The 13382-nt window shown below is 41.7% G+C and overlaps 1 protein-coding gene across 1 annotated transcript in view; it reads right to left on the bottom strand.

The window, feature by feature from the left end:
• Positions 1-1233: 1233 nt before the first annotated feature.
• The window catches only part of WIF1 (WNT inhibitory factor 1), a 47358-nt gene continuing 35209 nt past the window's right edge, over positions 1234-13382 (bottom strand). Inside the window, exons 5-10 of the mRNA XM_074869364.1 lie at positions 12393-12488; positions 10639-10734; positions 9166-9261; positions 5019-5114; positions 4319-4414; positions 1234-2060 (exon numbers count right to left, since the gene is read on the bottom strand). Of these exons, the coding sequence (XP_074725465.1) occupies positions 1939-2060; positions 4319-4414; positions 5019-5114; positions 9166-9261; positions 10639-10734; positions 12393-12488 (602 nt within the window). The 3' untranslated portion in view covers positions 1234-1938. The remainder of the gene's footprint in view (positions 2061-4318; positions 4415-5018; positions 5115-9165; positions 9262-10638; positions 10735-12392; positions 12489-13382) is intronic.

The following is a 13382-nucleotide window of genomic DNA, read 5'->3' on the forward strand; positions in this document are numbered from 1 at the left end:
ACCAGCAGCTGGTATTTTGCCACCAGAGACCTCCATAGCCCAGGCTCCCCCCAGTCCCCCAGCAGGTCAGAGAGGTGCCAGGGGCCCCACAGGAGGCATGACCCTGAGGGCCAGGGGACCACCGCTTTGGAGCCTACTAGCCAGAGCTGTTACACATCCATGCTAAGAAAGCTCCTTCTACAGCAAACCTGAGCTGTTTTACTGCCATCCCGGAGAAGAATATCAGGCAAGTGGCCAAACTACCTTGTTCAGGCTGTTTCTGGTTATTGCCCCAGGTGTAAGGGGGGGGGGGGGGGGCTGGCCTGGCCCTGCCCCCCCTTTCCCAGCCTTGTTTCTCCCTGCACCAGACATAGAGGTCTGCAGCCATGCGTGGTGATAGGGGACTTGGTCTCCTGTTGGATCAGGCTTGCTGGGCAGCAACTACAGTCCCACCACATGAAAGATGACGTAAAAATGGATCCTTAGAGAGCTATCCTCCCTCTCTCTGGCCTAAGCAAGTCTTTTTACTTGGCCTGAGGGTCCATTGACTAAGTAAGACCAGCAAGATCAGGTTAATTAACTAGACTTTTTCCTTTGTAACTCAAAATTCCTCACTCATTAAGATTAATTTTATGCCCCAAATTATGTGTTATTTATTAATTTTTTTATTTATCTCCCAGATAATAAGGTTCCCAGAACTGCAATATAGCAAGGGTCAGTAATAATTTCTTGAAGTGGATATTGTTCTTCAGCGCAGACAGGATCCATTTTCATTGCTTCCTAGCCACAGCACATTTCAAACTCTGTGGTCCTTGACTCTCACAAGAGGCAGCAACCAAACCTTCTGCAGTCCAAACACAACACGACACAGGAGCATCACCCTTGAACGGGAAACATCACGAGGGCTGGATTATTACCTTCTTGGACAGAGGCTCTGAGAAGAATATCCCAGGTACTGGACACACCACGAACAGGGCACACCAGCTTGGCATGGCCAGCTGGCAGTGCAGGTGGGGGAAAGGAGGACATGGTGGAGGGCAAATACTGGGTGAGAAAGACCTGGCTTTCAGTGCTATCCCCTCCTTTGCAAAGGCACAAGAAGTTGCTCTTTTGAAATATTTTTAAGAGCTGTGGAGCTAAAAGCAGAGACAGGGAAACCAACCCCACTGTGCCACCGTTTTATGAGGATGCTCTAGAAAAGCCATCACCCCAACCCAGTGCTGATGAGACCACAGCAGGCCACACATAGCAGTATTCGAAAAACTAAAGCAGCATCTTTATTTTATACATAACCGTCAGTATAAAAAGTTTATTACATAAGAGCTGGTTTGTTTACAATATATATTATATTGCTTCAAGCTGATGCAGAAAGTTCATACATTATAGTTCTACTTTGTTTACAATATATTACGTTGGTTAAATGGCACCACTGCAGTGTATTTTTAATACACAGCACTTTGCAAAACTGTAAGGCCAAAAATAACATTGAATTGAGTTATTCAGTTTTTAAATTAGGCAACTTATTTATTTTTCTTAGGGAAAAGTCTAAATACAGAATAGTAAAAATGTAAAATGCACTTTTGTCTTAGGCAAATTAAATCTGTAGTCATTGAAATTATTCAGGTTAACATCTACAAGGTTTTCTGCTTGAATATTGTTACTTAATTTTTGGAAAATATTTGCAGCTACACGATCAAAAAAGGAAGTTTAAACATAACTGAAGTATAGTACAAAACACCATCCAAAGCACTGAAAGAAGCAGCCTATATAATCATGCTATGGAATTATTTATAAAACTTAAAAGGAATAGTAAATATCAGCTCAGTGGTTTAGAATGAAGCTAATAAAATTCCAGCCAGTAATCTTAATTGTAATGAACAGCGTTTTAACATTCAATCCATGAGAGGTTAATGAAGGCTATGAACTTTGTGTAACACAAACCATTTCAGATGTTGCAGTTCACCAGATATAATTGGATTCGGGTGGAACATGCCTCTCCTCGGCCCTTTTTGGCGAAGGCGTGTGCTGCCTGTGCTTGCTGCCTGCTGGCCTCAGGGCGCTCAGACCGCTGGCTCCGTACCCTGGAAAATTATCCAGTTCAAGAGAAAAGAAACCACAGAAGCGGGCTCACGATCCACGTCTAATATTTCAAGTGGAAACAGTTTCCCCATTTTGAACAAAGGATTTTGTTATGCTTTATGCAAGTGCGTGCCCCTCTCTGTGCCCCCCAGGATGGACGAGGTGCTGCCAGACAGAAAGATGCTCTCGCCTCGCCAGGGAGCCCAGGGGACCATCAGCACACCCAGGCTATCACTCAGCCCTGAGTGCACGCGTGCACAGTCCACGTCGGGTGGGTGAAAGGCATGCCGATCTCCCAGCCACAGGGTCTAAAGAGGGACGTAAGCATCCCCCCAGGGAGAATCTGCGCCAGCTACCCAAGCTTGGCTTTGGTTTATGGCTGAATGCAAAGAGAAAGAACAGCAGCAACAATGAACACCTGGGGGAAAAAAAAGCAGTCTGAAACAGGCTTAGCAGAGCTGCTTTGTTGTAGAAAATTAAAACAAACAACAAAAATGGAATTCAAAGTATTATGTTGTAATTGTTTATAGTTTCATTTACCCATCTCATTACTTAAATCTCATGGAAATGACTTTGAAAAACTGAGTCCTCCATTCAATTTCTTTAACCACTTCTTTTTAAGAAAACAGCTTTACCAAAGAGCCATTCATTTGAGGGAGTATGAAGCAAGTCTCTCAAATTAACTATAAATCTCCTCTCAAGATCTGATGTTTGGTTTTAGTTGAAAAGAGTGAAATGAAGTGCATGCACTTGCATGTGCAATTTAAGCCCTACATAGGCACTTATAATGCGGGTGAATTTTACCCAAATGGCCTATTCTCAGTTTCTTTGCTGAATACAAAGAGAGCTTTGCAGTCCTAAACACAGCAGGACTGTACCCAAACTCCAAGTAATGAAGACTGGAAAACCCTGGAGCTGACAATAACATGTGACTCATAACAAGGCAGTTACGAGTTTTGGTTTTGTTGTACAGGTAATTACTTCTTTGGGGATGGTCACCCATAGTACATATTTTTTTTCACTTGCTGAGTTCTTTATAAGAAGAATATGACAGGAAGAAAAAGTTCATATTGATCTTATGAAGTTCATACTTGTTCATTTCCATGTACCTTTTTTCTAACCATAGCTTATAGTAATGGTATTTCTCCTTCAGAGAATAGCACGAGTACTTAAATACATGTCCACTACCTAACAGCAGAAAAGTGGACTCCCCAAACCTCATTTTCACAGCAAAATCCATTTTAGTTAGACAATACTTACTTTTTAATGAAACAACTATATTTATTCTAATACATTTTAATGTGATACAAATCACAGGCATCAGCAGCATTTAATAGAAATGAACATTCAGTTGATGCTGCAATGTAAGGTTCACATTTGTTATGGCTAATTGGTGGGTTTTATAGCTGCAAAATTTTTCAACTTTTTTATTACTGACACTTAAAACACTAAATGTGAATCGTTAGCTAACAGTGATAAACATTAATACCTTATGGGAGGATGTATGTACAGTATGTCTCTTGAAGATCTGCTATTACAGTGCTGTTGCACATGAAATACAAAATTAAACCTGAAGTTCTTACTGGATATATCCAATTGTATTTCAAATAATTTTATAGGGCTATTTTAAAGCCAGTAAAATGATCAGTTGCTTCAATAGGTGTCAGATGGACCAATAAGCACAACAGAAATTCATTCTGAGGACTTCAACTTTGCTTTGGGACAATATATTTTGTAGTCTGTGGAGCATGGGTGGGAAGAGGAGGAGAAAACTCTGAGGTCAGTAAGCATAGATCTTGCATAACTCTTCAAGTTTTCCCCAAAGTTTCTAGGGGACATTTCATTTTTTCTAAGTTTTAATCAGCTTTAAAGTCTGACAGAGTTTTATTTCTAAAAACGCCTACCCAACATTTTAAAGCTAGCTGACATTACTGAGGAGTACAGAAGGACTTTAGATCCCTTTCATACTATGGGTGGAAGACAAGCAAGATCACCGAGAAATCTGGTTGATACCAAACTCTGGAATTTCTAATATAAGGGTGATCTTGGTAAAACACTTTCAAACGATTCCAAGGGTTTTTTAAGTAGTAAAAATGATGAAGTACTGAAAATCCTTGTTTTATTGTTTGGACCAAAGATTAGAAGAAATGGGGTGCGGTATTATTAATGATGTGGAAAGGCTCTTGACATGGTCATTTCTGTATAGCATCGGATGTGTAAAATCCCTGACATGGGCTCTCAGGGTTTGTTTCTCACTTACTTTTATTGCAGTGTCTCCCGTGCCAGCCTTCTTTACACTGGCATTTGTTGGGCTCAGCACAGGTCCCGTACGGGCCACAGCCAGGTTCGCAGACAGCTGTAAGAAAGCGAGCACATACACCTGACCTCCTGACATTTCATCCAGGGGCAGAGTTGCATATTTGCTTTCCCTGCTGTTCCTCATGATGGTCCTGGCATGGGCTGGGGCTCTCACAGTAAATCTGTGCCTTTGCACTGAGCATGTGCAGAGCCCCAAAAGAGTTCATCCCCCCTTCACCTGCAAGGTCTGGCTCAGTCTCAGGCAGAGAGAAGCAGATCAAACAGCAGAGCTGAATGTCCACCAGAACCAGCTGGAGAAGGAGGATAGCCCCCAGCATCCCTCTCACAAAGTGCTCCCGTTGGATTTTAATGTTGCAATGTATTGACATTTTATTAAGCATTTCTCTGTTACTGAATGACACATTGCTGTTTTATAGAAACTCAGAGTACAGAAGAGACTGTGGGGAGCCTTTTGTAAAAAAACATTTCTGGTTTCATAATTCCGTTAAGTCTGGTGTATGCTATACATCCAGAAAGTAAAAGTAAATTCACCTGAAATACTTTGACAACAAAAAATTCGTGCTGATATTATATAAAAAGATACTGTACAACCAGCCTGATGCTCCTACAACAAGGACTGATGGAGTAGCTTTAGTACTTACGCTTTGAACACAGGTCTCCCTGGTAGCCTTTGGAGCACTTGCATTTATTCTTACCAGTACATTTGCCTCCATTTCGACAGGGCTGATGGCATTTACCTAGAAATTGAAAACACGAAAACAATGGTCTGAGTCCCTGCACCTACTGGAGAGAGGTGTCTGAGAAGCCTGCCCTGTATCCGAAAAACTCATTGGATGCTGGTGTAAGAGTGTGCACCACAGATCCATCAGGAGGACTCTGCTGTAAGTCTGTGCTTCCAATTTATATGCATTCTTCTGCTTTGAAAATATGACAATAATTTGTCACAGCCAAAGCCCATGTGTCCATGCTGCTTTTGCCCAAATCTGTGCCACTCAGACTCGAGTCCCCTGTGCGACCAGTCAGTATTGCCTCCTGCTCTCCTCACTCTTCGTGAGGGAGGCAGCACTGTCCAGACATTGTGTTTGCAAAGAGGGGGATCCATACCCAGGGGACACAAGCAGAAGAAAATGTGGTGGTGTCTGAGAGAGATTTTAAGCAACAGAATGCTCAGAAACTGACAGGTATGGCTGTTCCTTGCAGACAATAAATAGATTGGCTGTGCCTGTCAGCTTGCAACAAGAGACTGTGGAGCATCACAATGCTGTGGATGGTGCAATGAGGGCTATTCCACACCACAGCTCAGAAACTAAAGACGCATTAAAAAAGCATGCCCTTCTTTCCTATTCGCGAAGAACAGAGCATCTTTGGTAACAGTAATTAGAACTGGCAGACATTTTTCAAGGCTTTTGGTCTGGAAATCACTTTCCCTCACATTCACACTTTGCCAAGGAAGAGGCTGTGTCTGACAGCGCTGTTGCAGGAAGGTATGTTTGGCCCTGACTCGCCTGGGATGGAGGAGGTCCACGTTGATGGAGGAGATCCACATTCAAATTCCTGCTGGGCCTGAATCACACCAAGGGCCTTCCTCAAACTTAATGGCAAGTCTCCTATCACCAGACTGTCAAACACTTGTTAGAATTTGTATGCATTATTGAACTAATTAAAGCACAGCAACCATAAGCTAGGTCACCCTCAGGCCAAGGGAGGCTCACTGCCACATCCCTGGGTACTCCTGGGCCACCAGGAACTACACCCTCAGTCCCTCACCCCCTCAGCGGCCATATGTACCAGTGCAGATTTTCTCACTGTCATCTTTTTTAATCCCACAACATTTTCTAGATTCTTCAGAAAAGAGGAAAAAAAAGCCCTTCCTAGATTTAGCACTAATATTTACCAGAATCTGTGAGCAAACAAAAACTGGAACCTGGGGCAGCAAACTGCTTCCTTTCCTTTCCTTTTTTTTAAAAAGGATGTTAACTGAGACCTGCACATGATAATTTAAGCATCAACATTGGCTTGCTCTGCTGAAAACCTCAGTAAATGCGCTCATCTCATGATCACAGACTGCCCCCTTGGGAGCTCAATACCCCAGACAGCGCCTGATCAGCTCTCAAGCCAGCAGACTTCTGTGATGCATGTGTGTATCGTCAATATAAAAGAAACATTTGTTCCTAATGTGCATAATTATTTTAATAGCCCTGAAACAAGCTTCATAACAAGCTGACAGAACAAACCATGCTAAGGAGAGTTTCTGCAAAAGCACAATTTCCCCGCAGGAGCCTCTGGAGAGGGAACCTTCAGGTATTCTAATTTGCAAGCATTTGGATCCCAAGTAATTAATGACCAAAAGGAGCAATGCTAAAGAAATCCACGAATTTTCCTAGTTCTTGAAGTAAATCTAAAGAATATGGGTCAAGCGATGTGATACCAACTTCCACAGAGTTGCATTTGGCTTAGCAGAGCTCAATTAACTTTGTACTATTTTCACAGAATGAAGGAAAGAGTAATTACTCTCTCCGTTATTGACTGAGAAATGGAAAAAGCAACAAAACAGTTGGTGACAAATGGGGGAGGAATCCAAAACAAAACAAAACTCTCTGGACTCAAACTGAAACACTAATTAGAGACAATGCATAACTATAGCTAGAAAAAATCTGGAAGACTGTGAATGCTTGTTAGTATTGTAGACTAGGTCCAGTACATTTCCCAGGAGTCTCACAGAGTGATTCAACTATTAGACAAGCACTCAAAATCTTTAAACAATATTTAAAAAAAAAACCAAACAACTTTGCCGTTTCCAGAAGATGGCTTTCTGCCTGTTGAAAGTTTTCCCCTTGTTATTTCAAGACCCCCATGACTGAATGTAGCTGGCCCTGGATCTAAGAAAAGAGACTGAGTTGTGTTTCTCCTCTGTAGGCTGTTTCTAAGTCTCATCTAGCATTTCTTGCAGTCTTCCACTGTTGTGCTGGCACTGGTGCTGTGCCCAGAGGTGGTAGCAGCGATCAATCATGGTCTGACAACTGCTGTGCCAGCTTTACAAAAGCCAAGGCAAGCACATAGCTTTACTTGCTCTCCTCAACATGATCTCTGTTTAGCTCTTAGCATACTGTGATTCTGAAAATTTTTTTCTTTCTTTTGTACAGGAACTATTTTACTGCCTGTATTTAGTTAATTTAATTTAAGTTGCACAAGTAAGCCTTTGCAAGAAGCCAGTCAGTTGCACCTATCCCAAGCAGCAGTACACAACAATGAGCTTGAGCCCCTCAGACAGATCAATTAAATGGATTACCCTTAATTATATATGCTGTAATATCAGTTCTAACAATTCTCTCAAAAAACACTACTGACATAAAATACATGCTTCTCAAACTTCAAACCAAAACTCATTCATCATCTGAAAAGTATCAACAAAGTTGACTTCTTGGGGACCAAAGAAAGAAATGGGGTTCTGTCAGAGTGTCAAATTTGAACTTGATGTAAGCAAAGGTAAATTCAATGGAAACTCACACTGTTGTTCTTGCTGACATCTGATCTGAATTTATATCAAAGGGCAATCTTTATTAATTTAATAACAATAAAGCTTTGCTGCTTCAATTTGGCTCAAGTTTTGATGAGAAAAAGGAGTTGTAAAATGACTTGTAATGTGTAGACATATGGTGAAACATTTACATACATCTACTGTTTATCTACACATAAACACTGAGCAAAACATAGGTCTTACTGTATCTGTGTTCATTCTTTGCACAGTAATTTATTTATTGCCCTGTATGGGCTGACAGCATGTTAGAGTTTATTTCCACGTGTTTCTAAAATATTTGATGATACAAATTTTGTAACTGTGAGAAGAGTCTGTCTCTACTGATGCATATTAAGAAATCATCTTTTACATATCCCAGGACAAATACTGCTCTCTGTGTGCCTGTGAAGGTGCTGGGGAACATCAGAGGGATTATTTCCAGCAGGGGAAGCTCCTCGCACAGTGTCCTGTTAGAAGCTTTAAGCCCAGAAAGAACGACCCGGGTGTATGTTCTCAGAACCAAAATGTTCATACTCTATTCAAGCGTGGGGAACTATAGGCTTAATCCAATTTAACAGAGCTGTGAGAAAACCCTTCTTTTAGTGAGATCAAATACTTGACAGCTGACCTCCCAGGTCTATTTCAGACTAGCCATATCTCCACCCCCAGCTTTACACAGCACACTTAGATCAACCATGAGCTAAAATATTTTGAACTGCTTTGATGCTAAACTTCTGAAAATAGCAAGTCTTTTGATGTTTGTGACACAGATTTTCAAGTTGCCATGTGAATGCAACTTAATATGTTACATGAAAGCTCTCAGCTCTTACGGTTCAGTCCTCCCTTTGCCCCAAACCCTATTCCCAACTTATAGCAGCCCTTTCAAAGGTGCAGGTTCAAACCTAATCTGCTGTGCCCAAGTGCAAATTGCCATAACATTTGAAAATAGCTGCTTCACAGAGGCTTGGCACAGCAGCACATCTGTCTGCCATAGAGCACTGCTTGCATACTTATGGTTTGAGGGTTGTTACCAAGCCCAATTAGTAGTAAAACCAAAACAAGGTAGGGGGTGAGATGGTCTCGCAATGAGTCAAACGATAAGTAAGAAACTCATTTGGAGGCATGTGGCATCTGACTCTGTGAGGGTCCCAACCTGCTGTGTGAGACCCTCACTGTGAGCCTGGCAGAGGCAGGTTTCATGTCATGATTCAGACACTGACACTAGAAGAAGCTGACATAAGTGAAAGCAAACACATGGAGATGCTACTCACTAATTTCACATTGGTCTCCTTCATAGCCCGAAGGACAAATGCATTTTCCCAGATAGAAACACGTTCCTCCATTGTAACAGGTTGTTGTACAGTTTGCTGAAACAAATAAAACAGGAATGAACTAAGTCACTAACATGAACTCAGTCTGACTTGACCATAATGTTTTCTGCTGCTCATTATAAATAAATATTGAGTAGGTTTAAAAAAGTCACATTAAAATCTATTCATCTGGTTTACAAAGGAAGACTGAAATGCTTTTTTTCGTACGTAATGCTTTACATGGGCACACACACACAAGTTAATATAAAGACAAGTGAACAATACAGCAGGGAGATCCCCAAGGACAAATAGTGTTACACCTTTATCAATCCTCACATGTAAAGCTCACTGAAGGATCAAGTCACTATTGCTATTGAAACTGCCAGTGTCTGATAAAAGGAGCACAACTTAGGACTGGAAGTTACTTCTACAAGAGGATACTTCACTACAGTTCTTAATTACTGCCTTGATAGAAAGAGACCTTTATCAGTTTTTGCTGTGTAGTGACACAGATGTAAATGCTATGTCTCTCACCTGCCAACTTACTTACATTGTGGTAGATGTGACTTTTCACCAAGCAGCTGGGATTCACATTAACCCTTCAAGACACTGGGAGCATTTCTTTACAGTGCATTTTTGAAACATTTTTTAAATGCAGTAAAAGTCTCATCGAGGACTAGATACAAGTCAGAAGGACATTGACAACAACAGTTTGTGCAAACATACCTAAAGGCCTAGGAGGGTTCCCATTATTTTGCTGAAAAGTCTGCTAGGACCTCTTGCATTTAGTCTTTACTTCATATAGTTCTATGCAATTAATGCAACATGATGATTTGTAATCTGCTCTGCCATGAGAAGATCAGTTATATTTCTGCAGAAAACTACTTCTTTTTTTTTCTACATGGTAGTTTGGACTGTTCCAAATTACTGTTCTGAACAACTGATTGTTCCTTTTTATCCTTCCTGAGCCACAAAGCATCAACAAAAAATGAATAGCCTGCTTATTTTTTTCAAGTGTCCAGAAGCAGCAAATTAATGTACTAAATAATTAGTAAAACTAATTTTACTCCAGGGAATTAGAATTCAAATAGAGATAATTTTTTTTTCCTAGGCCAGAAATACAAGTGAATTTTGTGGGAGGTCCCACAGCTTTCAGTGGATGAACTAAAGCGATTATCTAAATTACTCTTCACAGAGCTGGCATATACGGATGCCTGCACATCCAGCTGAGAAAGCACTGAAAATCCCTACATTCTTCCAGCAGCTTCCAGGTTGTGCTAGAGCATCTATTTGAAGTATTTGAAGAAGTTTTAAAATTTACTTACTTCATCACTTGCCTGACTTTCCAAAATCCACTCCTAGAGGGAAACTAACACAGGTGAATAAAGAGAGGCTGCTGGATATGGAGTCTGGGGGCTTTTAGCTGGCAGTTACCTTTGTCACAGTTGATGCCATAGAACCCTGGGGGGCAGATGCAGAGGCCTGGGGTAATGCAGAGCCCACCATTCATGCAGCGAGGAACACACAGGGCTGAGGAGCAGGAAGAACCAAAAAAGCATCACTGTGCTGGGATAGCAACTGACTATTTAAATACACAACACACTGACTCCTTAAGTTACTTTTCCTGCTGCTGAATGTAATAAGTCACCTTTGCAAAGCATCTTTGTTAGTCAATTAAATCAATTACATCTCTGGTTTGTATCAGGCAATTTGTATATAGTGTGACTGAAAAAGTGAAGACTAAATTAAGTTCAAGTCTGGTTTCATATCTAAGCAGAAATTGCCTCTTGTACAGTTTAACTTCAAACAGGGGAGAGCAAATTGCCCACCTACCCCCACTGGATATTTGAAGCCCCCCCAGACCAGTCTTCTCTGTAACTGGACTTTGGTGCTGCAGTTGGTGCCTCAGCTCTGCAGACAGGACTGTCTCTTTAGGGGCTGCACTCAGAGGTGCCAGTAATTCAGTGGGGTTCCCAGGCAGGCTTTACAATGAACCCTCCCTTCTCCCTCTGCATACCTGATCATAAGTACAGCTACCTAATTTAGGTTAGGGAAGCCTGTCGCATGGCCTGGTTTGGTGGCCAAACTGTCCTGCATGCTCCCTGTGAACCTTCTTCAGAGTCCCTGTGCTCTCCCAAGACTTCTCTGCAGTTGTGGCCACCACATAATGCTGTTCCAGGGAGGCATGTCAGGGGCAATGCTTCATTTTGTGGTTGCCCACAATTAGTACATGCAGAGAGGTTGAGTCCATACTAGTGAGTTAAACAGCACCCAGGCATGGGACCAAGTGGGGGCACAGGATCATCCATCTTGTGAAATTGTTGGTGCCGTTCCTGGCACAGCTTTGGCCCCAGCCAACCAGCAAACCCTCCCAGGCATGGCCCTGAGGAGAGCAGCAGCCACGGGCTCCTCCCAGCAGGCAGTTTGGAGGGTTTTCTTTTGGAGGGTAAGAGAGTTTATTAAACACACAAATGTAAGCTGTGCCATGCCACCTGGCCTCCAGGCCAGAAAACAATCTCTGATCCTTCATACTTAATATTTTGGATGTAGCCAGAGTGTCTGAGAGTAAAGGATGGCAATGGAATAGGATGCCCAGGGGGATGGTTTGCTCCATCTCAAGTCGCCCCAGGGAGGTTCTGCCACTGGGGGAGGAGGAAGGAAAAGATAGGAAGAAGAGATGGTTTCCTCAACAAGTCACACCAATTTCCTGGTCCTTCACTCCTGGAAATGTCATTTGGGGCTATTAGTCACTAATGGAAGGAAAAAGGCGCCTCTTTAATCCTCCTATCTTCGTTGTCAGCCTGTCTCCAAATTAGATCTTATCTCCAAATAAACAAACACAGAACAACTAAAGTCCTGTGCTTTGTTTCCCAGCTAGTCCTCATTAGCAGAAGAATTTTATTTAATCTTTTTGCCAGATGGATTCCCTGTGATTAAGGATCACTTAACTATTGTGTCAGTTTTTGTTAAAAGTAATCTCTTAGAGAGAAAACATTTTTCTTGTAAGCAATTAATGTTTCCATTAGCCCATGGACAATAATAGTAATTCTCTTACATGTGTGAACTCAAAATACATGAAATCTTCAGAATACAACATTATTATTTTTAGGAGAGGCTACAGTGCAGTAGCTACAGTTTTGCTGACATTATGGTAAACAAGACAGTTGAGAAGATTTTTTAAAAATTACCTTTCTCACAGTGAGGCCCGTAAAATCCATCTGGACATTCACAGACATGTCTTTCATTGCAAAACCCTCCATTTCTGCATCCTCCTGGACACTCCGCTTCATAAAATATAATGACAGTCTTAATTGAATATTATATACTACAGCTGTTAGCCAGCTCTCAGTAGGATCAATATATTCCTTTGATACAACAGTAAAAATATTTGCTGACAGACAGGCAAATGCTGACAGAAATGGAAGTTCAGCTAAGACCTCCTCAAGGATAAATGAATTTCTTTTTTGTTAGAGGTTTCATCATGTGTTCAGACAAATGCACAATGTGCTTGTTGACAGATTGTGCATTTCCACTGCTCTGCTGTTCTGTAGGTGCATGAGCAATGTGGATGCTCTGCTCAATCCAGCACTTTCTCCTGTGTGTGGAAATGAGCAGGCAGCTCAGTGCAGGACTTGCATTGCTCGTTAGACCTGCCCTCAGTATACAGGACCAGTTTCAATTTCTGCAGCCTTAAGTAGACTGCACTGCAACTTGCATTGCATTAATTACTACATCTGTAACAACTGAGGTGACAAAGTCATGAAACCTGTATTCAAATGAAAGAGTCAGCTTCAAGGCTAAATGAAAGAAGGCCAGAAAGGAAGATGAAAGCATTCCTGCACAATGGTCCTATATCATCATCCAACTTTTATTTCATATCTCAGCTATTGATCAAACACTGGTAAGAGCATTTGGCAACACTGGCTGGATTATACAAGGATGAGAAATACCTCTGGGTACCAGCACCATCCTCAAAACACCAGAATCTATCAAACAAGACGCAAACTAAATTGAATCTCTTTGTTTCATATGGAACACCATGAAAACATGACTGCTGGGTAGAAAAACAATTACTCAAAAATACCTTCCCAGATCTCTCACAGAGAAAGTGGCAGGCAGGAGATGCTGCCTACTCCCATTAGAAAACTTAACAACACTAGTGATCAGTGGTACCTGGG

The sequence above is a fragment of the Strix uralensis genome, chromosome 5 (assembly GCF_047716275.1).
Source record: "Strix uralensis isolate ZFMK-TIS-50842 chromosome 5, bStrUra1, whole genome shotgun sequence".
NCBI classification, from domain to species: domain Eukaryota; kingdom Metazoa; phylum Chordata; class Aves; order Strigiformes; family Strigidae; genus Strix; species Strix uralensis.